The sequence below is a fragment of the Camelus dromedarius genome, chromosome 3, assembly GCF_036321535.1.
Source record: "Camelus dromedarius isolate mCamDro1 chromosome 3, mCamDro1.pat, whole genome shotgun sequence".
Lineage (NCBI taxonomy): Eukaryota > Metazoa > Chordata > Mammalia > Artiodactyla > Camelidae > Camelus > Camelus dromedarius.
In genome coordinates this window covers 87,678,591-87,702,831 of record NC_087438.1, presented here as the reverse complement: position 1 = coordinate 87,702,831, position 24,241 = coordinate 87,678,591, and the positions used below count along the sequence as shown (strand labels likewise).

The 24,241-nt window shown below is 38.2% G+C and overlaps 1 protein-coding gene, 2 long non-coding RNA genes and 1 pseudogene across 3 annotated transcripts in view; all 4 read right to left on the bottom strand.

Annotated features, from left to right (window-relative positions):
* Positions 1-8,435, bottom strand: part of LOC116149520 (uncharacterized) — a 45,839-nt gene extending 37,404 nt beyond the window's left edge. Inside the window, exons 1-2 of the long non-coding RNA XR_004133115.2 lie at positions 8,146-8,435; positions 1,286-1,354 (exon numbers count right to left, since the gene is read on the bottom strand). This is a non-coding gene — a long non-coding RNA (uncharacterized LOC116149520). The remainder of the gene's footprint in view (positions 1-1,285; positions 1,355-8,145) is intronic.
* Positions 8,436-9,603: 1,168 nt separating this feature from the next.
* Positions 9,604-15,697, bottom strand: LOC135320563 (uncharacterized). Its single transcript, XR_010379742.1, has 3 exons — positions 15,671-15,697; positions 10,512-10,562; positions 9,604-9,854 (listed from the first exon to the last, which is right to left on the bottom strand). It is a non-coding gene; the product is annotated as an uncharacterized LOC135320563 (long non-coding RNA).
* Positions 13,812-14,509, bottom strand: LOC105090907 (large ribosomal subunit protein uL24-like; annotated as a pseudogene).
* Positions 15,698-19,911: 4,214 nt separating the features above from the next.
* Positions 19,912-24,167, bottom strand: SPMIP10 (sperm microtubule inner protein 10). The gene is made up of 3 exons (XM_010980913.3): positions 22,897-24,167; positions 22,201-22,309; positions 19,912-20,147 (listed from the first exon to the last, which is right to left on the bottom strand). The coding sequence occupies exons 1-3, from the start codon at positions 22,980-22,982 to the stop codon at positions 19,938-19,940; spliced, it is 405 nt and encodes a 134-aa protein (XP_010979215.1). The 5' UTR covers positions 22,983-24,167; the 3' UTR covers positions 19,912-19,937.
* Positions 24,168-24,241: the final 74 nt, after the last annotated feature.

Here is a 24,241-nt window from a genome sequence, read left to right as displayed (position 1 = left end):
AAATAAATTCTATCAATTCAACCCTGACACAGTGCCCTAATTATGGCCCTGCAAAATGCATGATGTCTCACTACCCTCTGCTTGTTATGAAATTTATTTCATCTATTTTGAGGGATTTGGCAATTACTCCTAAATAAATTTGCTTTTATTGGTGAATAATTCTCACATATGTCTCAGGAACAAAATGCCACAGAAATTCGTCTACTCACAAGTACTGTCCTTTATTGTATTAAGATTCTGTCAAGTCTTTATTTTTTTGGAAGAAAATATGAATTGTAGTAATTCTTTCATAAATAATATTTGCTTTACTAATATCAAATTTGCACTTTTTTAAGCTTTTCTGTGCACCCAATAACTTTTAGTTTCAATGCCAAAACATACTGTAACCTTTTCAACCACATTTAAAATGGTAATTAAGCCGAACATGTATGAGGCCAGCAATGTAGACATAACTCAGTTCAAGTGTCAATGATGTAAACAGCTGTGACCACGTCTGTACATGTGCCAGCAGTAACAACTGAATTATGACTACCATCTGGCCTCAAGTACTGCAAGATGCCAAAACTGAAAGATGAATCTCAAGCAGGGATTTTAAAATGTAAAAGAAAGAAATTATGACTAGATTCAATGAAACATGGTATGCTGTATTCCCTTAAAATAGATAATACACTGTCATTTCAAGTGCCCGTTGAAAATTGACTACATATTGTGGTCAGGTCCACAAAAAAACCTGAACAAATTTTGATCAGTAGAAATAATACAGGCCACATTCTCTAATTATAATACAAGAAAACTATGCTTACTGAAGTTGTCACAAACTAAAGGCCCTTCTACTGAAATATGCAAAGATAAGAAATTCTCTTAGGTAACTCTTGTTTATTTATTTATTTATTTTGGTGGGAGGAGGTAATTAGGTTCATTTATTTATTTATTTATTTTTAGAGGAGGTACTGGGGATTGAACCCAGGACCTCATCCAGCTAAGCAGGAGCTATATACCCTCCCTCTCCTTAGGTAACTCTTATCCCTCTTACGATCAAGAGGGATATACTAAAATACTAGGCAACCACAAAAAGTGGAGATGAGACTGGTGCACTCAAAGTTAAAGTATATTGAAATTCTTGAATTGTTCAGGAGGAAAATCAAATCATCAGTTTTTGACTTTGTCTGATAATATAAGAACATTTAAATTTTAGGGATTACCAATGAAAAAAATAAATTGCATGTATACTTTCCCAACCAGTAGAAGAGAAAGGAGCAATCAGGACCAATGTCAAGAAACTTACCCTCTGTGTTTTCTTCTGGGAGTTTACAGTTTCAGATCTTATGTTCTTTAATCCATTTTGAGTTGATTTCTGTGTAAGGTGTAAGAGAAGGGTCCAGTTTTATTCTGCAAGTGGCTGCTTAGTTTTCCCAACACCATATATTGAAGAACCTCTCCTTTACCCATTGTATATTCTTGGCTCCTTTGTTATAAATTAATTTACTATAAATACATGGGCTTACTTCTAGGCTTTCTTTTGGTTCCACTGATCGATATGTTTATTTTTATGAGAGTACCATACTGTTTTGATCCCAGTCAGACTGAATTAAGTCCCATCCTAATGGCCTCTTTTTAACTTAATCACATCTTAAAAGCTCTGTCTCCAAATACAGTCCCATTCTAGGGTAGTGGAGGTCAGGGCTTCAACGTATGAATTTTGAGGGAACACAGTTCATCCCATAACACAATTTATAATAAAATATTATGTAATTTTTTAGACACAAATGAACTCATTTACAAACAGAAACAGATTCACAGATACAGAAAACAAACTTACGGTTATTGGAAGGAAGAGGATGGGAAGGGATAAAGTAGGAGTTCGAGATTTGCAGATACTAACTACTATGTATAAAATAGATAAACAACAAGTTTATACTGTATAGTACAGGGAACTAACTATATTCAATATCTTGTAGTAACCTATAATGAAAAAGAATATGAAAACAAATAAATGTATGTTCATGTATGACTGAAACATTATGCTGTACACCGGAAATTGACACAACATTGTAAACTGACTATACTTCAATAAACAATAAAAAAACAAAAAATAATAAAATCTGTATCTGAAGCTCAAAAGAAAAAGAATAAAAAAGTATATAATTTTTTAGTATATGAGCCAAAAGGCATGATGACATTATCACAGTGCTTCTCAAACTTTAGCTGTCCATGTGAATGCCCTGGGGATCTTGCCAAAAATGCAGATCCTGGGAGAAGCATATAGCTCAGTAGTAGAGTACATGCTTAGCACGCATTAGGTCCTGGGTCCAATCCCCAGTACCTCCGTTAAAAAAATACACACACACACACACCCCCATACACACACACAAAAGTAAATAAATAAATAAATCGAATAACCATTCCCCCACAAAAAAAAAAAAAGAAAGAAAAAAGGGGAAAAAAGGACAAAAAATGTAGATCCTGATTCAGTAGTTCTAGAGGGGGCTGAGATTCTCCAATTCCAACAAGCTCCCCAGTGAGGCTGAGGCTGCTGGCCCTGGGACCATACCTGGATATGAAGTAGTCAGATCCTTGCAAGTACTTGTTATCAATAGGATAGGATTTAAGAGAACTAAGAAGATATTCCATACAAGAAAAACAGAAAATGAAATAGCAGGGGAACAAATGTGATCCGTATTCGTAGATAAGAGGAAGAAATTTAAACGATGGATAACGTGCCAAGATAACATACTGTCTTAATGGAGAAAATAAGGAGGTATTTTATTCTCACAAATGCATAAGTGAATAGTGTTAATGTTCACACCCACCAGGGCTGTCAGACAGATTTGCAAAACACTTTTATGCCATTACATAATTTTAACGCTACTACAAGTGACATGATAGGATGCCTACCAAGTTCTTAAAAAAAGGGCAATTATTCAATAAATACCAGTAGCTTCCTTTCCAGTTTATTTATTAAGTTTTTTAAGAATTATAATCATAGATCATATAGGAAGGAAGCTCAGAGTTATTTAGCAAATCATTCAAAGACTATGTCTTTCATCCATTTGTGTTGTCTTCTCCACAATACCTTACCCTAAATTACACGGTATTTTTGGTAACTTCTTGGAAAAGCAGCAACAATGATAATAACAAGCTCTTCATTATTCAAATCTACCAAAGTACCACTGATTTATATTTGTAGTGGGTTTACTCATCATGCAGAAGGTACAGGCCCTAGCAAAACCTGACACATTCACTAGGGACTTACCACTAAAAACCTCAGGGATTTGGATAGCCAGTGAACTCTGAAAGTTCTTCTCTTACTAACTGGAAATACAGGAACAACAGCTTCTATTCTTCTTGAACCTGTTTCACCCAAGTCTGGGCGTCTTTTACCCTCCATTCTAAGCACAACACCCCTGAAGGCACTTTGTTTAAATCCACACCGTCTGCAGGATTTTGTAGTATTTTCTGTGGAAGATGGGATTGTATTTTGTATCATAATTTTCATGCCTAATTACCCTATTCTGAATGAAGTAACTTCTGGAGACCATCTGCTCAGAAGACTAACTGGATGAACACTTCAAAGGAAATATATGAAAAGGGTAATGGATGGGGTAAGCTCAGCAACAGTGAGACAGACAAGAGCGTATCTGGTTAATTTGGAAGGTCTCATCAGATGATCGTTTACCACAGCACCGGTGTAAAATTATGTAGCGTGTGTATCAGGTCTATAATTTGCAAAGCTACAGTCTTGCCAACAAATTGGTAAACTCTGGCTTATTTGTCCATGATGAAGCATTTGACCTTGAGACCGAAATCTAGATAGATTAGTAGCATCAAAAAATTAACTCTTCATAGCCTTAGTAAACTGTGAAAAAAATATTCTTACAGGAAGTTCCTAGATTCACAAGATGCTCTTTTGATATAAACTAAAGCCAATGTTTTTACCAATGTCTGTCACCATCGTGCTTCCAAACAGTAAAGCAAAGGGGTCACATTTTAATTATTTGCTACATCTGAGTTTAAGACCTATCTGTGTACTGTGATGACAAACTGGTGTGATTGTATAGTAAAATCTGGAGACTAGGCCACAAAGTATTGTCAACGGTTGTCTCTGGAAGCTGGGCTTATATGTATTTTTTTTTTTCTTTTTTGCAGGGTGGGGAAGGTAATTAGTTTCTTTGATTCATTCATTCATTCATTTACTTACTTATTTATTTATTTTTAATGGAGGTACTGGAGAGGATTGAACCCAGGACCTCATACATGCTAAGCACACAATCTACCACAGAGCTATACCCTTCTCCCTGGGATTCTGTGTAATCTTTATTTGTTCTTTTTTCTTTTTAAATTCTTTTCAGTGAGTATGTCTTACTTTCATAATCAGAAATAAATAAATACAACTTATTTTTAAAAACATAATGCATTCCTAGCAGAACGTTGACCAAAGCTGCTTGTTTAAACACTTCTTACTGAATGGAAGTAAATACCATCCTGTAATAAGAAGTGCAGAGAAAATAATGCATTGGAAAGATTAAAACCACAACTATGCCCAGCATTACCTAGTAAAATAAAAGTTTTAGATGTTAGGCAAATAAAACATCTGGCAATAAAAGTCATAACGGAATTTTAAAACTTTACTATTAAGTTTAAAACTAATTTCCTTTTTTTTTTTTTTAAGATTTTGTGCCATGAGAGCACTTTAAATCCCTGTTTAAAAACCTTTCTCAGTTAGAACATCTTGTAGGTAAGGTCTATAAACTGAACATTGTGTCACCTTCCTGCCAAATTGATATAAGTGTGAATTAACCAATGTGAGGGTATTTGGAGGGGTGCCTTTGTGGGTTGACTAGGCCATGAGGGTGAAGCCCTCATGAATGGCATTAATTCCCTTAAAAAAGAGACCGCAGAGAGCTCCCTCTCCTTTCCTCAGTGTGAGGATACACTGAAAAGACGTTTGACACAAACAAGACACCAAATCTGCCTGTGCCTTGATCTTGGACTTCTCAGCCTCCAGAACTGTGGGAAATAAATTTTTCATGTTTCTAAGCCCCCCATGGTATTCTGTTATCACAGCCTGAACAGACTGAGACAGCAAGGGTTAAGTCCTTCTCTTTAGATGGTCTCTCAGGAATCCTTTCTGCGGTAGTTGTAATGTGGGTTGTGGCGACAGCCAACTGCCTGAGACCACTGGGTCTCCATGGGTCTCAGAGTCAGGTGGGCCCGCTCTCTTCCTACCTTTCCCACATGGGCATACTTCCTTCCCTACACACACGGTATCTAGCAGGAGTTCTCAAAGAGGGGTCCTGGGATAACTGAGGGTCCCAAAGACCTTTTGGGGAGGGTCTGTGAGGTTGAATCTATCTGCATAATAATAAGACACTATTCATCTTTTTCATTCTCATTCTTACCCTAGTGTACACGGTGTTTTCTGAAGACTATGTGTTAAGTGATAACAGCATCAGAGTAAAAGCAGAAGCAGCTATGAGACTCCAGCTGCCTTCAATTAATCAAGACATTATAGAGATGTACAAATTTGGTCACTCTTCTCATATTTAAGAAAAACAATTATTTTTCTTAAAAAACATGTTAACATGTGAGTTTATTATTATTCATTTTGGTTCGAATGTGTAATTTTGCTTAAACTAATTAATAAATTAATTCAGTGGGACAGGTTTATAAGCCAATACATGAGACTCTGCCACCAACTAAAAAGTATATAGTAAGGCTTCAGTCTGACAAGTACTAGGAAACACTGTCTTTTGTCTTGTTTTTCACAGCTACGATCATTAGCCTAGACTGTCGTCTATGTAATGCTTGTGTGCAGGAATTGACAATGGTAGAATGTCACGTTATAGCCTAATACAGTCAGTGGTGTGTGAACAATTAAAGACCTGATGACCCACCAATTACATCAAGCCAAAAGAGAATTATCATTTGGGGGAGGGATAAATTGGGGGTTTGGGATTAGCAGATACAAACTAGTATATATAAAGTAAACAACGAGGTCCTAATGTATAGCACAGGGAACTATATTCAATATCTTGTAATAACCTATAATGAAATATAATATATATATGTATATATATGACTGCATCACTATGCTGTACACCAGAAACTAACACAACATTGTAAATCAGCTAAACTTCAATTAAAAAAAGAGACAACTATGAAAAGGAGTATTTGTATGTACATGTATGACAAACATTATGCTGTACACAGCATAATTAACACAACATTGTAATCTGACTATACTTCAATAAACAAAACAAAACAAAAAAGAGAATTATCATTTTTAATGATACAATTCAGGGAGAAGACACAGTTAATATGTGTACTTAGATATATGAAATTTTGTCATTTTCATTATGAAAATTTTAAAATATAACAACACTAGAAAGTGTAGCATATTAAACCCCAGGTGTCCATCCCCAGCTTCAACAATTACTAATATTTTACCAATTTTTTATCTACCCCATTGCCTTTCTGCCCCTCTTTTTAGTTGCAGTATTTAAAACAAATCCCAGATGTTATTTCACTTACAAATAATTCAATATGAATTGGTGAAAGACTTTTAAATTATATCTACTAAAATGGTAAATAATTTCTAGATATAATCTAATATGCAGTCCATGTACCACTTTCCCTGATCATCTCAAAACTATTCATTTAGCAGGGGAGGGTAATAGCTCAGTGGTAGAGGGCATGCTTAGCATGCATTAGGTCCTGGGTTCAATCCCCAGTATCTCCATTTTAAATCCAAACCAAACAAAAAAACCAGTTATTCATTTGCAGTGGTCTTTTTTTTTTTTTTCTTTTCCTCACGATTCAAATGAGTTCCACTGATTTTATCTCTTAAATCTCTTTTAATCACATTTGTTTTTTGGTAAATCCAGGTAATATATGAATATTTTAATTTCATAATTAAGAAAAGAGACACAAGAAAAAGATAAGAATGCCAAACTATTTTAAAAGGTAATGGATTCAAATTAGATGCAGCTAAGAATCTGTAACTAAAATTAGACAGGGAGACAAAATACGGCATTTCATTCAAAACAGAGTTGTAAATTACTTTCTCAAGTCACAGTTACTGTGCTTATTTCTCTTTCCTCCTCTGTTACCTGAAGGAGAATGGGTGCTTTCAAGGAACCCCCTGGATGAGATGGGAACACCAGGAAGTCAAACTGATGTCAGAGTAGTCTATTTAAAGAGTGCTACCCAGGGAACTATGAATGAATTTTGAATTATACCCAAAGGACTTCATTTTCTAATTCGGTTCCGCAAAAGTGTACTGAAAACTGGCTATGTAATGGCTCTGCACTTGAAGCAGTGGAGGTCGTGAAGGAAAACAAAACCAGACCCTACTTTTATGGAAAAAGTTTCAAAGGAGAATTGAGGTGTAGTAGGAAAAGTGGCACATGTGTAAGAAAGCTCAAGCTTTTCCAGGTAATTACGTTAGAGTCGGATGTGTGAAATAGGTACTAGGAAATTAAGGCTGCAAAATGCAAATTTGAGCTTAGTTTTAAGAGAGGCCAGTCTTCGGTTACACATAATCATATATGCAATAGGAAACCACTGAGAAGGATTGAGCAGAAATTAATATGATGAGAAATGGATTTTAAATGCCCAGTCTATTAGCATGTCTAAGATGTACTGAGGCTGGAAAGGCAGTTTAGAATCTAATGCTCAGTGTCAGTGAGAGAGTTTGAAGTAAGTGACAGTGGCCCTAGAAAGGAATGAAAACCTTGTGTATCTTGAATAAACATAAACTGGCAAATAATTGGCTTTAGAAGATAAAAGGTGGATGGGATGTAGGGGCAGATGGTGTTGAGATTTTAAGTCTGGGTGATCCTTAAAGCATATCCTAGACATCTTATGGGACCAGGTCTTGGATCCTTCCACATGTCCTCTGTTGGTCTGATACCTTTGTATGTAAGGAGACATGAGTTTTTCCACAGATCCTCAGCAGAGAAATCCAGCAATGCCTTAGCTCTCGGTGCTTAAGGAAATAACCATTCCCCTTATGCAATAATAGGAGTGCAAGGAATCAATAGTCCAATACTGGGAGCCAGGTTTGTGGGGAGCTGACCAGAGCCAAACGCTTGGTAAAGAGGCTGAGGAAATCATCTGCCTTTTCTGTCCCTTAAAGTGACTTACCAGATGTCATTGCTCGAGCTGCAGCTCCCTAGAACTTGACAGAAGTTTGCATGGCTATTCAGAAAGACAACCCAACAGCTTAGATTGAATCCAGCAGCTCCTCCAACCTCTGAGAACCGCTTATCATCCTCACCTGTGAGAAAATCAGCCTAATGAAAATATGCATATTCTACAATGGGTAAGACTAAAGGCAGCCCAGGAAAAGGTCGGAGAAAGTGCCAGATACTTTCCAATGCCTTCCTTATCTACACTTGTCCTAGCTTTCTTACACAAACACCAGGAGATTAGTTAAATACCCTTCATAGTAAAAAAAAGAAAGAAAGAAAAAAAAACCCCTATATGATTCAGACACAGAATGTCAGACACAGAATGTTTACCAGGGAAATAGAATTATCTGTAGTAGCCAGCAGAAATTTTTCTTTGATAATTTTGTGCCCTCTAAATGACTTTCTTTAGGTTTGTTAATTTTTTTAAAAAAATAATTACTGAAACCAGTAAACAAAGTTTTATTGAAACTAAGCCATGCCTATTTGTGAAGGAAACAAAGTTTCAATCAGCCTATAGCTTACTGTCGGATTCAGTCTCAGCCCGGGCCATGTGTCACTGACATAGCCATGGCCAAGTGCCCTGGAGTGTTTCTTGCCTTGCCAAACACAGCCATTTCCCACTGGGCCCATTTGGCCCCATTTCCCCTTCCTCTGAAACAAATCATCCCCAATTACTGCCTCAAATGAATGGAGTATTTGAGCTATTTGAGGTAACTGGACCATATCTAGAGCCAAAAGCAAAAAATCTAGTGTCTTTGACTCATCTCCAAATATTGAAGTCCAATAATAAAATATACTCTGTGATTAAAGGGTTTACTATAAGTTAAGTTTAGTGCAATATTTAATGCACTAAAGATCTGTGCTCCCACTTCTCCTGACCTATAAAGAGCACTGCTCTACATTCCTTAAAGAGATTTGATTTTAATGCAATACAGGTCAGAGCAGTGTTCCCTAGATGTGATTAATACTGTCTCCCAAATGCCCACCATGCTTTGTACTTTTTTCTTAGTGGTAGGAGGCACAAGGTGCAGTAACTTGCCCTTTACCAGAAAGGAGAAGTCCTGCTATGCACCAGAACATTGTGCTCTTAAAAACATCACCAATGTGGCGGGCTTCTTCTTTTTTTTAGGATTCATCTCCCACCTTCTTAAGTGCATGTGTCTTACCAGCATCCCAGCGTCCTTACCATTTCCTTCTTATCAGGTTCACTGAACATGATGGCATGGATATCGTGGACCAATGTGCAATTCTCTGGAATGGCTACATGATCCACGGCCCTGTGGACTACATTATGACAGACAGTAGAAGAGTCAAAGAAACCTTGAGGTAAAGTTGTGAATGTATAGTATTGTTCCTTCCTTATGAATGCACATAGCTTATGATTCACCTTTCTGATGGGAGTAGAAAAGAATAAATATGCTGGTTATGGCTGTACAGCACAGATCAAAGTACGTTAATCTGTTCTGATAAAGAGCTCACCTTCAATCAAGCATCTTTAGTTGGGGCTACTATTTGACTGAGTTTCAGGTAGTCCCTGTCTTGTGCCACAATTCGTTTGGTTTTTGAAGAGGTCAAGCTGTTGAATGAAGTGGGGCTACGTGGGAACGACTGTCTCTCCATCCCTTAAGTCCTTGAGGAGGGCACCAATGTCTGCCATTCCCCCTAGGATACAATATTGTTTTCATAGTATTGCTGCTTATTTGTTTGCATTTTTAACTTTTTATTTTGAAACAACTATAGACTCCCAAGAAGTGGCAAAAATCATATAAGCCTTCCTGTGAACTAAGCCTTCCCCTGTTTTCCTCCTGCATGTTAATTGCCAGCATTATTGCTCAATTTCATGCAGCCTTTTCCACCCATGTTTTGTCTCAGTTTGCTGCAGGTTAAAATTTTAGCAATGGCACCACCCCAAGTGCAAGTCAAGGATTAATAATAGTTTGTGCACCACCAATGATGAGGTTCTCATTGCCATCTAGTGGAGGAGTTATCCAATGCCAAATCTGGATCTAGTAGGTTTCCTGGGACCATTTCTGTCACCAGTTGTCTTAGATTATGTTCCCTGTGAGCAGAGCCGGAGGTGGGAATTCCTGCTTAAATGATCTTAAGGAGAAACCTACTGGGAACTGAAACAGCAGGGGATGAAGTTCGCTGAGACAGAACTTTAGGAGAAGTCTAGTCTCAGCCTGATTCCATGGGAAGCCCTGAAATCTCGAATTGCACCACAGAAGTTTGTTCCACCCAGAGGTGAGGAGACCACTACATCCTTTCATCACTTAGTCTTTGTCCACGGCCCTCCCCTAGGTAGAGGACATAGCTTACCTTTAGGACTACTGCCAGGTGAGGAGGCTCCTGCCAGCCAAGGGCAATTCCCTATAAAAGGACAAAGGCCTGAGTCATGAGCAGCCAACACTCACAGCATGCAGGGGATGAATGCACAGCCTCTGAAGGGCACATGGGCAGGGCACCCAGCAGCATCTGCTGTATCTCCTTGAGGAGATGATACAGTTGAAAAACTGAATGATGAGGAAGTATCTCTGGGAAAATCTTGGCAAGAACATTCCAGGTAGTTCTGAGATGGGGACTAACTCAGCATGTTTGAAGTGCAGAAAGAAGGCCAGAGCCAGTGGGATGAGGTGAAGGAGGCAAGGAAGACAGAGACTGAGCTTGTGAATCTGAAGGAGCAGTACCAAACAGACAGGAGCTGGCTTTGACTCTGACTGCCGCTTCCTCAAGGCACTTTACACCTTCAAAGCATGTTAACGATGATATTTGGTTGTGCACGAGGAATCTGAGTTAGTGACATGATTCGAAATGTTATTCCTGCTTTCATTAAAAATACACACCCACACATCAACTCACAGCTCATTCCAGATGTATCATATCTTAGATATAAATGTCATCAGATCTTGGATATCATGCTCTCAAGAATTTGTATAAAGTAACAAGGAGGTCCAGTCTTGACTTTGGGTGCTTTATTTATTCCTTCATAAGTAGGCTACACTAAAATGAACCATCTTTGAAAGAGAAAGCAGATTAGTCACACTAAGTGGCTTTCTTAAAATACTTCACCATAAAAAACACTGCACCTCTTGCTACTTCCTACACCACACATTGATTTCTTCCCCCACTGCATTATCATGTCTTTCAAGTAGAAAGTGTTTTATAACATTTCTTGGAGGTTTAAAATGGTTCTCATAGTGCCTTACTGACCTCGTTTGTAAAGGTAACTACCAAGTGCAACTCACCTCCTTCCCCCTGCAGGTTGACCGCATCTCTGTATGCTCAAGCCCTGCTTGTGCACTTCATTCACCCCAATAAACACTGTCTCGAGGGAGCCCCGTTTCCCATAGCATTGATCCTAATTGGGGCTCCTCACCTGGATTTATTTTCAAATAAGTTTATTTATCTCTTAATCTCCAATTTATCCTTTCAGCTATTGCCAGATAATTAATTTTTCTCAAACTGTCATGATCATTAACATAACTTTCTATAGTAATCTACCTCAATCACTGATTTGGGGATTTAAAGACCTCAGTGAACTAGATTCCCTTTCCTAAGATTACCTTCTTTTATTCCCACCAGAAAACTTCTCCCTGCCACAGATATTCTCACCATTCCGTAAAGAGAGCAGATTTCCCCTTCCTCATTGCCTCCATTATGTTTTTCCCATGTGTAGAAAGTCCTCTCTAGTTCTTATTAGCTCACATCTTACCCATTGCTCAAATCCTGCATCCTCCTGGAATCCACCCTGATTTCCTTGACTCCCTAAAGCTCCTCTCTCCTCTGAAAGGTAGCAACAACAGAGAACTAATTCCCTAGTATTCATATAAATGCAACATGATCTTGAACTTCCAATACCAGGATGATGATAAACCTTGCTGTACTTGCAAAAAATTCTCTTAGCTCCCCAGAAAGACCAAAGGATGAGCAAGTTTATTTTCCTGATCAAAGGAAGGACAAAGTTGTCACAGCTCATTGCTGGGGGAATTAAGCATGTCCTGTATAACTCCTCTGAAAGAGGACTCCTGGAAATCAGTGCCCGTTTTCCCTTGGACTTCATCCCATGTGCCTTTTACTTTTGCTGACTTTGCTCTGCATCCATTTGTTGTAATAAATCATGGCCATGAGTATGACTATATGCTGAGTCTTGCAAATCCTCCTAGTGAATTATTGAACCTGGAGACGGTCTTGGGGACCTCTAACACACAAGCCAAATACCTTCAATGGGTGAATGAGTAAACAAATTGTGGTACATCCATACAGTGAAATACTCTACAGCAATAAAAAGGAACTATTGATACAAACAACAAATTGGATGGATCTCAAGGGCATTACTCTTGGTGAAAAAAGCCAGTCTCAAAGGGGTGCATACTGTATGATTCTACTTAAATTACATTCATGAAGTGACAAAATTAAGGTAATGGGAAACAGATCAGTAGTAGTAGATCCAAAGGAAAGGTGTGCCTATTAAGGAGTAATAGGAGAGAGTTTCTCTGTGGTAACAGAGAAGTTCTGCTTGCTGATGTTCGTGATGGTTAGTTGAAACTACACTTGTGATAAAATTTCATAGATCTATACACCAAAAGAAAAAAGGCTGCATGTAAAAACTGACAAAAACCAAATAAATTGTATATCCCTATAGCTGAGAGGGTACACAAGAAAACATACATGTGGTTTTTTTGGGTATAGGTGTGTGTGTGCATATGCATAAGAGAGAGAGAGCGAGCGAGCAAGCGAGAACAAAAAGTCCCAGTGATTCCTTTGTGGAGTTATACTGAACAGAAGACAGTATATTTTTCTCTTTCTGATGATCTTCAGGAAAAAAAACCCTGTGATTTCAAAGCCTCTGCCAATTCTTCATCTTACTGATGGGAGAAACTAGGTGTAAATCACTTTTTTGTATTGTTTTGTTAAGAAGAGCATCTCAAAGAACTTTCTTGGTGCAAAGATCCAGAGAGCCTAAATTACCTTCTTTGTGGTGGGCAAGACTCATCTACGAACTCAGGTCCACCTAAATCTAAAGTTCATGCTCTCTGAAGCGCTTTACTGATGGTTTTTAATTTGCCCCTAGAAAAGATGTTTTCCTATTTTAAACGTGTACTCCTTTGTTTTCTTCTTTTCAATTTTCAAATTTTTACATATCAGATGAAGTTCCTCTGTGGCTCAGTAAAGTGCAAGTTACTGATGAGGATACCCAAAGGGTTTAAGCTCCCCTTTGTAGACAGAATATGCTATTTGAAAATTCAGCAATTACAGAGGCACTGACGCTTTGTTTCTTCTGATGTCTATAATACCACAATATCTCTAACAGGTAAAGACAAAGATTTCCCTTATTTAAAAAGTGCAAACCTACAAAACATTAAAAAAAAAAAAAAAGTTGTTGTTTTTTTTTTTTTTTTAAGCAACACAACAGAGACCTCTTCTGGTCAAGAAGTAGAAGTCTTAGGCAGAGAACCAACTTGAAAAAGGTTAAGGTGGAGAGAGCAGGTAAAGGAGAAAATGGAATATGAAATAGGTTTCACAGGAGAGTTGACATCTGTGTTGGATTTGGAACTCTGACAGCAGAACAGAGAGGAGAGCATTCCACAAATGGGGAACCAGGATCAAAGACATGTCCGCTGTAGAGAATTTAAGAAGATATAAGAAATAAGAATAATTTCTTAACTCTGCCATCCAAAAATAATTCTGTAAACATTTTGATGCACTGGCTTCCAGCATTGTTTTCTGGCCATATGCATTTTGAATGAAAGTTGTATATAAGATTACTTTCTTCTTGCATCTTGTCAATTGTTCCTTCCTTATTTCTGTCCTTTTTCTTTTCCACTTGGTGAGATCTGGCTTTACGTTCAAGGATCTTTTGGGGGTCTTTGTACAGTTTTAGTCGTGATAACCACCTTGCTGGGGCGAACGCCCGCGTGCACGGCTGTGCCTTCTCCCGCTGCCTTGTTCAGTGTAGATGACATACTTCTTCCCATCAGCCTGGACTGCACTGCCAACTCACTGCCCTTTTGGTGCCCTCGCCCAACCTGAACTCATCATCCTTTCAGATAGGCATGGATCGAACACTGTGCTTCTGTCTCAGCTCTTTGAAAAAAAGAGAGGAAGACATAATCTTCCTGTGAATGTGGGAAGGTGCATTGACATGCTTCTTCTGGTTCTTGCTTTCATCAGAAGCCACAAAGGGATTGAACTTCATTTTGGCTGCCAGCGTTTCAGCGTCTTTTGGCCACATTCTTAAAAGAAGAAAAAGATGTTTCCTGAGGGCCAGGCTTCTTTTGGTAAATCATGTAAAAGCCAGAGGAGTTTCAGTGAATAATTTTGTACTGCCACAGCCCCAGTATGCACTTAGATGCACACAGCTTGGGGAGTAAAGCACTGGCTGCCTTCCAGCTGCTGCTCATCTTCTCTGCCGGACTCCCCTATGTGGGGGACACCTATTCACCTGCTCTGGGTGGTCCCTCAGCCTGCCTGAAAGCTAATTAGTAACAGTCAAATATGATCACCAGAATTCTCAGTATGTGAAAATATTATCTATTGGCATTTTTGACCTGGGAAATCCCAGAGATCTCCCACCTAGGCCAAGATGCAGCATGATATTTCAGCCCTCTTGCAAGGAAATTTACAGTCTCAAACTAACCCATTGTGGAGAGGGGGAGCTTTGAAAGGAGGAGGCCAAAAGCACAATTACATTTAAGAGAGTGAAATTAGATGAGGAACAATCTGAAAGAGAATCACTCACTGGGAAATAACTTTGGGGTCACACAAAATTAGAGAAAAGTAAGAAGAAAGACAGAATAACTGATACCACAGGGTGATAAGACTCACTAAGTCAGACCTCACTATTAGCACAACTGGATGTGAGCAGTATAATCAGATGTTTTCATGAAGCAAGAACCAAGCACTGTACGTTGTTCAGTGCAACTCCTCTGTTCACGATTATTTCCCCCATTTTATTCCTAGAGATGTAGAAAGACCCTACTCAGCTGAGCTTCTGCAGCTCCAGGTACCCCTTCGTCCTGCCTCATTGCTCTGAAACTGGGCCTCAGGTGTCACCTTGAATTTTAAATTCTAGCTGAGTGACACAGACATAAAGAAGTATCTCCAATTTTAACTTGAAGACCTTGCTGAAAATTATCCCATTGACAGCTAAATTTTCCTTTGTCTTCCATAGAAGAGAAAATAATGGAGAAATATTTGACAGGAACAGAGTCCTGCCAATACTTACCCTTGAGGAGAAGTGGGTTAATTGGCTCAGGCATATTTTAGCAGCAAGGTAGGAGATTGTAGCAAGCAAAAATCTTTGACTTATCCTGAATAGCTTTTAGAAGTTCAGAACTACCTGCTTTTTCTTTCTTAAATAAGACATATAAAATAACTCTTTTGTGGGGTCCTCCCACCAATTTCTCAAGTTTGGATTGAACTGGAGAGTCAAATGACATAATTATATAAATATTTCACTGTTCTTTTTCCTCACATACCTTTACTTAGGTTCCAGTACTTCTCAGGTGAGGAAACAGACTTATTCTAGCATCTCTTCTAATTCTTCTGACTGGAGTGTACGTTTTCTCGAGAACTTGGATCTAAAGAACTGAAGAATTAATAACATGGCTGCATTTAGGCTAACAGATTGCTTATTTTTATGCTTGCCCTTAAAACGGTTAACTAACCTGATTGACCGGTTGCTACTTACAGCTCCAGGCTCGTTGTTAAATAAAGCTATTGATTTTACTGTTTCTGCTTTATTCCAGTAATCAAAAGTAATAATCATACTTGGTTTCTAAGTTGTTCTCCAGGGAGAAGGTCATGGAACTGTAACCTTACAAAATTGCCTAAATTATCAAGACCATGCCTTGGGCACTTAGGAGATAAAGAGATTGAAAAGTAAAAGTAACCTCTTCAGAACTGGTCGCCTGGGGGAATCATGACGCCATTCTAAGTCTTATGATGAGAAAATAATTCTGTTGATTGTTATTGTTTTCTTGTTTGAGCTATGCCTATATAACCACCCTACCCCATTCCCAAGATGGGTTCACAGTTTTGAAGGCACTAGCCTGCTCTGAGTCCCCTTTACCCAGCAAAGTAATAAAGCCGTTTCTTTTCTTCTAAGCTCCAAGACCCTGCCTCTGAGTTTCAATTTGGCTCATCAGGGACAGGGGCTAACCTTTTGGCAACAGAACCACGGGATTCCTTAGAACTATTTTTCAAAGTGTAAGGCTAGAGTTCCACTTTCAGCATGACAAATATGAGCAGCTCTGCAGACTCACTACTCAGAAAAATCAGTGATAATTATAAAGGGACAAATATTTGAAGTCTCTGGACATGGTCCTGGGTGCATACAGCAAACAAAGAAATATTTATTTGAGAAAATCTCCTAAAGTTCAGTGAATGCTGAGGTGTTTGAACCAGGACCCACCTCTCCCCTTCCCCCTCCCAGCTCACCACCAGGAAAACTCTACGCCAGACTGGTGCAGCCAAGAGCACAGGGTTCCTCTCCCTACAGCTCTCAGCTGGAGGGCTGTCTTCCTAGGAGGGGCAGGACATCAGCATTTCATCCTGATTCTAGCTGCCTGTTTCTGAGGCTGAGTCCCACACAAGTGTGGCCAAAAGGTAGGGGACTCCTGTTACCAAAAAATCTGCTTCTGCACCCCAAAAGGCGAATTCAAAGAGAGTTTGGCAGCAAACAAAAGAGCAACTTAATTGCTTTGCCAGGCAAAGGGTAGTCACAGCAGGCTAATGGCTTAGTAACTGTGAATCCATCTTGGGGTTGAGGTCTTGAGGTTTCATAGAAAAACTAGATGGAACAGAAAAGGTGATAACAATCAGGGCATTTTACAGATTCATCTTGATAGGAAATTGCTGTTGTTATGGAGGAATTTAGAAAGGTCTGTTCATTTTCTTGAGGTTCAGTCTATGACCTTCTCTCAAGACCTCTATGGTAAAAAAGGATAAGTTATTCTAAGACAACAGTGCACAGGGAGGGGAGCCTGTTGGTCATAACATCAGTTTAGCTAAAAGTACAGGCCTGAACAACTCAATAGCCATCTTGTTAGTTTTCTACTCTTTCACTCCCTTCTGCTCAGCCCCAATTCATGTTTTAGAAGCTCTGTTTTGGGCAGAGACTTCTGAGAACACTGGGTCCCCAATTCCCCTTGCCCTAGATCATAAGGTGATGGTTCCACACTGGGAGAAGCAAGCTGAGAAGATGGGAGGTTGAAACCAAGCAGGACCCTGTGGGACCTTCTCCACTATAAAAGCTCCTTCATGTCCCTTGTTTCTTATTTGTAGAAAAAGGCTTTAGTCTCAGAGGTCTTCCTGAGTTCCAAAGAGCAGGCACAAGCAGTTACTAATTAGCGACGTGAAGGAATGTAGAAACAAAGGAAAAACAGTCAAGAAACAACAGTTTAGTCATAAAACAGAGTCCTAGTTCCTCCTCAAGGGATATACATAATACGACTCATATCTTTGAGTTATTCTGCAGGAACTAAGACCCTCACCTGGGGGAGGGTGCACATAGACCCCAAACTGGCTGGAACCAGGTTGATGATTATGATTCCTGAAACACCACCCTGTTACCTACCACCAACCAATCAGAAGAAAGTCGTATCCCCTCTAATCTCACCCCAAATGTTGCCTTTAAAAACCCTTCCTGAAAGCCATCAAGGAGTTTGGGTCTTTTAAGCATGAACTTCCCATTCTCCTTGCTTGGCACCTGCAATAAATACTGCACTTTCCTTCACCACAACCTGGTGTCAGTAAATTGGCAAGTGACTCAAGTTCAGTTTAGTATAACCTAAATTGTCTTCTTTAATCATTTTTTAACTGTGTGTGTGGGTATGTGTGTGTACATTACCTTATTTATGCTTTCTTTACAGATCTTTATACACTGATGTTAGATGGACAGCTGTATCTTTTTTTGTAATCGTTTCCTTGATGCTGTTATCAGATATGAACACTTGGCTGAATGAAGCATAGCTCAGACCCATTATGGTCTTTTAAAAAAATTGTGGTAAAATGTATGACATAAAATTTACAACTTTCATCCTTTTTTAGTGTACAACTCAGTGGCATTAAGTACATTCACCCTATCGTGTAACCATCCATCTACAGAACTTTTCATGTCAAACTGAAACTCTGTACCCATTAAATGGTAACTCCTCATTCTCCCGTCCTCTCCAGCCTTTGGTAAATACTATTCTTTCTTTCTCCAAGAATTTGACTATTCTAGGTATCTCACACAAGTGGAATCATACATTTGTCCTTTTGTGTCCAGTTTATTCACTTAGCATGTTTTCAAGTTTCCTTCATGTTGTAATATGTATCAAAACTTCATTACATTTTGTGGTTAATATTCCATTTCCTATATCACGTTTTGTTTATCTGTAGGGGAACAAAATTCGCTACCCTAAAATGTTTCTGCCATATGAATTATTTTAAGCTGAAAACAATCAAGACCTACAAGACTCAGGAAGAACTTTTGACCTTCCCCCAACTGCCTAAAAGAATTTAGATAAGGGGTCCACTACAGGAACAGAGCTATCCCCAGAAATATCTACAAAGAACATGGCAAGTTGTGGTAGGGGAACTCTTAGAGATCAGAGTCCACTCTGTGTCCCATTGTCTCTGCCTGGCCCAGCAAACATTTATTTACCAAACATTTGCTTTTTCATCTCCATGTCAATTGCCTTCCTTCCCTTTGAAGTCTCAAAAACCAATACTCCCAACATTCTCCTCTGTCTTTAGCTGAAGATGGTATCCAAGGTGAGGGTTTTAGCCATTTTGGCGAGTTACTCAGTTTTCCTAGGTATCACCCATGTATACCTATTATTTAACTTTTGTTTGACTTTCTCCTGTTAATCTGTCTCATGTAAATTTAATTTTTAAACCAGTCAGAAGAACCTAAGAAGAGTAGGGTTTCTTCTTCAACAATCTATTCATCTGTTGATGGACATTCTGAGTTGTTTCCACCTTTCGGCTATTATGAATAATGCTGCTATGAACATTGGTACACAAATACCTGTGCAAGTTCCTGCTTTCAATTCTTTTGAGCATATACCTAGAAGTAGAACTGCTGGATCATAAGGTAATTCTGTGTGTAATTATTTGAGTAACCGCCATACTGCCTAACACATGGTGCACCATTTTTGCATTTGGTCATTTTTATGTTGTTCAGTCATGTGAATCAACTTTTCACTATAGGGAATTGCTACTTGGATACACAGAACTAATAGGGAAAGCTCACCTCAGCTAAAATTGTATGATGTGTCATAGAGTTGTCTACCAGACACTTCTAATTACCACGTTGATTAGTTACCAGTGTCTATAGCCTTAGGGAAGTGTGTGTTGCTGGGATAGGGCAGAAAAAAGAGTGTTGGGACTCAGAAAAGTAGCACAAATAACCCCACTGCAACCCTATTTCAGTTTGGCTCACCTGACACTGAATTTTGAAGGGGATGAATAATAAGGATGGAGTGAGGGGGAAAGGTAGAGGAATGTGGTAAAGGTAGATGCATTTCTTAACTATTTGGTGTGACATTAATTTCAGCGAGATAGTTTTCCTTGCTCCCCCACTTCATCTCAGATGTTCTCAGAGCCTATTTCCTTTCTAAACTATTATAATGCATAAAGCATACAACTGACCAATAGCCTTTGAACAAATTGAACCTGTAGGCGAAATACAAGTGTACAACTGATTTAAACATCTATAGGAGAGGAAGACAAATACTTTATCACTTTATTCTCCTTTCATCAGACCAGTCGCCTTCTGAAGCCATGGGAGATCACAGTGCTCTGGTACCTGGAGAGAGGTGAATGCAGAGGCATATCTGCAATTTTTATTTCTGGTGGGACTTTCCTCAAGACAACTTTACGATCTTCCCCATGGCAAAGCCTTTCACTGTGATTCAGAAACAGAGAGTCTTCCAAAGGGCCGGCGTGGATCCCACATGCTTCTGCATGCTAAGAGGAAAAAACAATCTGCTGTGTATTACACCAAACATAGCTTTATTAGGTTGAGATGAAAGTTGCCCAGTAGTTTTTCTAACTGTTCCTGCCGAGAAGGTAGGTCTGGGGGCAGAGCAACATCCTTTTTTAAAGAGCAGTGCTCCCTCATTGGTCTTCTCACTACCAGGAAGAGCGAGTGATGTGGAGTGAGTACTATAGACTTAAGAGTTAGCTCGCTGAACTTTAGTTTGGATAATTATGTGACCTTGTACAAATCACTTAACCACCATGAGACTCTGTTTCCTCAAACATAAAGTGGGAACTATTAAAGGATTCTTTGAGTGTTGAATAAAACATCATATGTGAGTGAATAAATTGTGCTGAGTACTAAGTTAAATAGCCATACAGTACGTGGCTGCTACTGCAACTGCTGCTGGATAAACAAGAGTTACTTGAGGTTACTGTCTTAACTGTACATCTATTTCTGATTCTTTGATACTACTGAATAGTAGTCTGGCCTGGTCTTAGGGTGCCCCATCTCTTCTATGCTGTGTTCTTATTTTTATGTTGTTAAATAGCTGTATCACTTCCTATAGGAAAAATGGTAAAATGGAAGGAAAGCATACCTAGCATTTACTTAGTGTTCATTCGCTTCATTTAATTCTCATTTGGGCTAATCTCCCTTTCTTAGACAACCTCATGCTCTGGGGCTGGCTCTCGCCTGTCACCTTTGGAGATGCCCCGCACTCTGTCTATGGAGTGTGTATCTCTCTAAATAAACTTGCTTTCTCTTAAAAATATTCTCATTTAATTTTCATTTTTACTCTGTAAGGTAGAATGTTCCATACCCTAGTCACTAACTATCTTTTAAAAATTGTTAGGAACATTGTCAACTAAATGGCAGAAGTGTAATAAATATGTGAAACTCATGCCAAATTACAGTTTCAAAGAGTAAGGTCAAGAATAATGCATTCAAAACAGTTCTTCGTTATTGACTTCAACTCAGTTTATACCCTGTAGTTCCTATAGTTCTAGTAAATGAAAAAGATAAAGTCAGTAGTAATACTGTCACCATGCTAAACCTACTTAGGAAACTGAAAATGACTTGATAAGACACTGTTACACGAAATAAGCCCAATATTAAGATTTTAGAAAGTCTTACTAACCATATAAATTTTATGTTTAAGTCTGTTATATGTCTTGATATACTTAGTTTTACATTTGTTTTCAAAATATCAGCTAAAAATACATATCAAATAATCATCTCAAGGCAAATGGTAGTTTTATTTATTATACTGTATTGTGTATTTTGTAAGAAAATTGAACCATATTTTCAGACTTTATATATCATGTAATAATTATATTTTGTACTATCATCTCTGTCTTGGCAAAGTATATTCTTATTCAACATTAATTGCTTATCCATTAAAAATTTGCAAATTAGTTACATAAACACATTTCCTTCTAGGAATCCTAGCCTGAAATCTCCTCTTACAGTTTATTACAAAATATTCTATTTTCGTTTAAAGAAACAACTTAGCTTTTCACAAGTGAATCATCAATAGAAATTTGGAAAATGTTTTGAAACTATTCACTACTGAATAGGAGCATTGAATGGGCAAGGAGTCTTATCTGTAAATCTAGCCTAACTGTTCCCATAGCTCTCAACCTGAGTATACAGTACAACTTTAAAAATACACACTGTACTGTAGCTTTAATATTAATGGCGCCTACTTCTGATGAACCTGTGAGTTGGCATTATGTAGAGAAAAAGGTGAACATATAGTTGTGAAATGTTTCAGTTTATCTACGATTGCAACTGGGTTATTTGAATAGATATTGCTGTGTAAGTTTTACTTGCAAGTTTATGTGAAAGTGCATCAGTTTTTATCAGAATAGAATGGTGGTTGCTAGGGCCTGTGGGGAGGGAGAAATGAGGAAATAAAGGGTACAAACCTTCAGTTTTAAGAATAAGTTCTAAGGACCTATGTTCATAGTTATGTATGTCTATTCACAGATATATTAAACAGTACAAGTTTTTAAATTATTAATACTTATAGGAAAATACCTTCAGGTTCACACTCCTGAATTTTATGTTTTCTTTCCAAGGCATTACGTAACGTCTTGGGATCATCCCTTGCTTTAATGAAAACCGAGGCAAATGAATCTCATCACACCTGAATATTAGGAAAGCAAGAAGAAAGGATATCTTGTGAGTTAAATAGAGTCATTTTAGCATCATTTGAGCAAATGGAGGCAGTTTTGTTGCATCTGTGAGGTTTGGACCCCCACAGCTGCAGGATAGAGCTTTGCCATTTGAGGCTCACCTAACAGATAACCAGCCATTAAATCCCCAAGATTGAGAGTCGGGGCTGGGAATCTGGGGTATCTGTACCTCTAACCGCATGCTGTCCTTTACAATTTGCTCATGATGTTCATTTTGGCCTGATTTTAAGGGGGAAGGCAGTACACTATCATTTGCCCCAGGCCCACTCATCGCCTGAAGGAATCCCTGGCCAGTCACAAAAAAAAAAGAACAACTAATTTAGCTTCTGAATTTTGTGCACAGGTCAGACTTGCTTTCTTGGTATACACACAGTTTCATTCTGGAACATAAAGCTTTCTGTATAGATGCCGGGGGAAGTACAGAATTATTGTCTTCACCTTTCTAGCTCCCAGATTGGAAAACAAGAAAAAAATCCAAACAAACAAAAACAAAAAACAGAAAAACCCACCCAAAAACCCAGAACCCTTGAGACCTCACTTGTTAGCAGGCTTATGTGAATTCGCATCAGAATAGTTGTTGGTAAGTTTAGGTAGAATAGGACAAGTGTCTTTGCCTGAAGCCATCACTGCCAGTAGTGACAGGAATTCTCATCCAGAACGTCACTATCCTACTGGTCTAATTGTGATGACATTGCTGCTTCAGATGTAACAATGTTTTGCTAACTTCATGGCAACCTGCAGCAGTTACATCAGCAGTTTAAGAGTGCAGAGCATACAGCTATTTTCAGTGTTAATACTCTTTCTTGAGTACATCATTCTTATCAAGAATAATTAAAAAATGAGGATGCTTGCAGACATACTACAAAGTTGACAAAGATATTAAAAATATATTGAACTAAACAAGTATTCACAAATAATCACTTCATATGAACACTATTTCTTAGTTGATTTTCCTCCTTAAATACTGCACATGGCCGATACGTGTCCCGTTTATGTTTCACCGTTACTTGCCTAACTTGCCTAAACCCAAACCAACCCAATCCACTTTATCCCCTAGGATTTGAGTTACATCGCAGAGTATTCCTGATTACAAAGCTCATTTTAATAAAGTAAGGTTATGAGTGAGGATGAGCACCTCAACTACTAGGCCAGAGATGTGGAAGGTTATTATTGTCAATCCTACTAGCCAGCTAGTAGGGAAAACGTTAGGCTGAGCCGGAAGAATGACTGCAAAGTATACTGATTTGGTGAGAGTATTAACTGAACACACGTCTGGCAAGTTTTGGATAGACATTCCTAGATCTGGATCATCAGAAAGATCTAGAGAAGAGTAATTTTAATATACAAAACTTTAAAGAACCTCAAAAATTGAACTGTTTTTTATATATAACATAGGATACAGTACAAGCCAGAAATCTGTGTAGTCTGCAAAAATTAAAAAAACAACTGTTGATGATAACAAGCCAGAAAGGTGGTGGGGAGCAGCAATCCATTTAATGACGATAAAGTAGCCTCAGGCATTAACGTCGTTCAAAAACCGTAAGTTTCACCAGAAAAATGAGCAGTATTTACATGGATATGTGGCATCTAGATTTCTGAATGTTGCTTATTTTTCCTAATATAGTGTATCTTTAAAATCACCGCACATAAAATAAATAATCTCAGGAACCACGGTGATCATTTTGCAATGTGTAAGAAAACTGAATCACTATGTTGTACACCTGAAACTAATATATTATTTTAAGTCAATTACACTTCAATTAAAAAAAAATCACCAAAATAAAGTTAAAAAAAAATCTCAGGGACAATATCCAGTTACCTATTTAAAATATGTATCTTTCCTTGGTTATAACAATTTTATGAAAGAATATTTGAGATTAAAA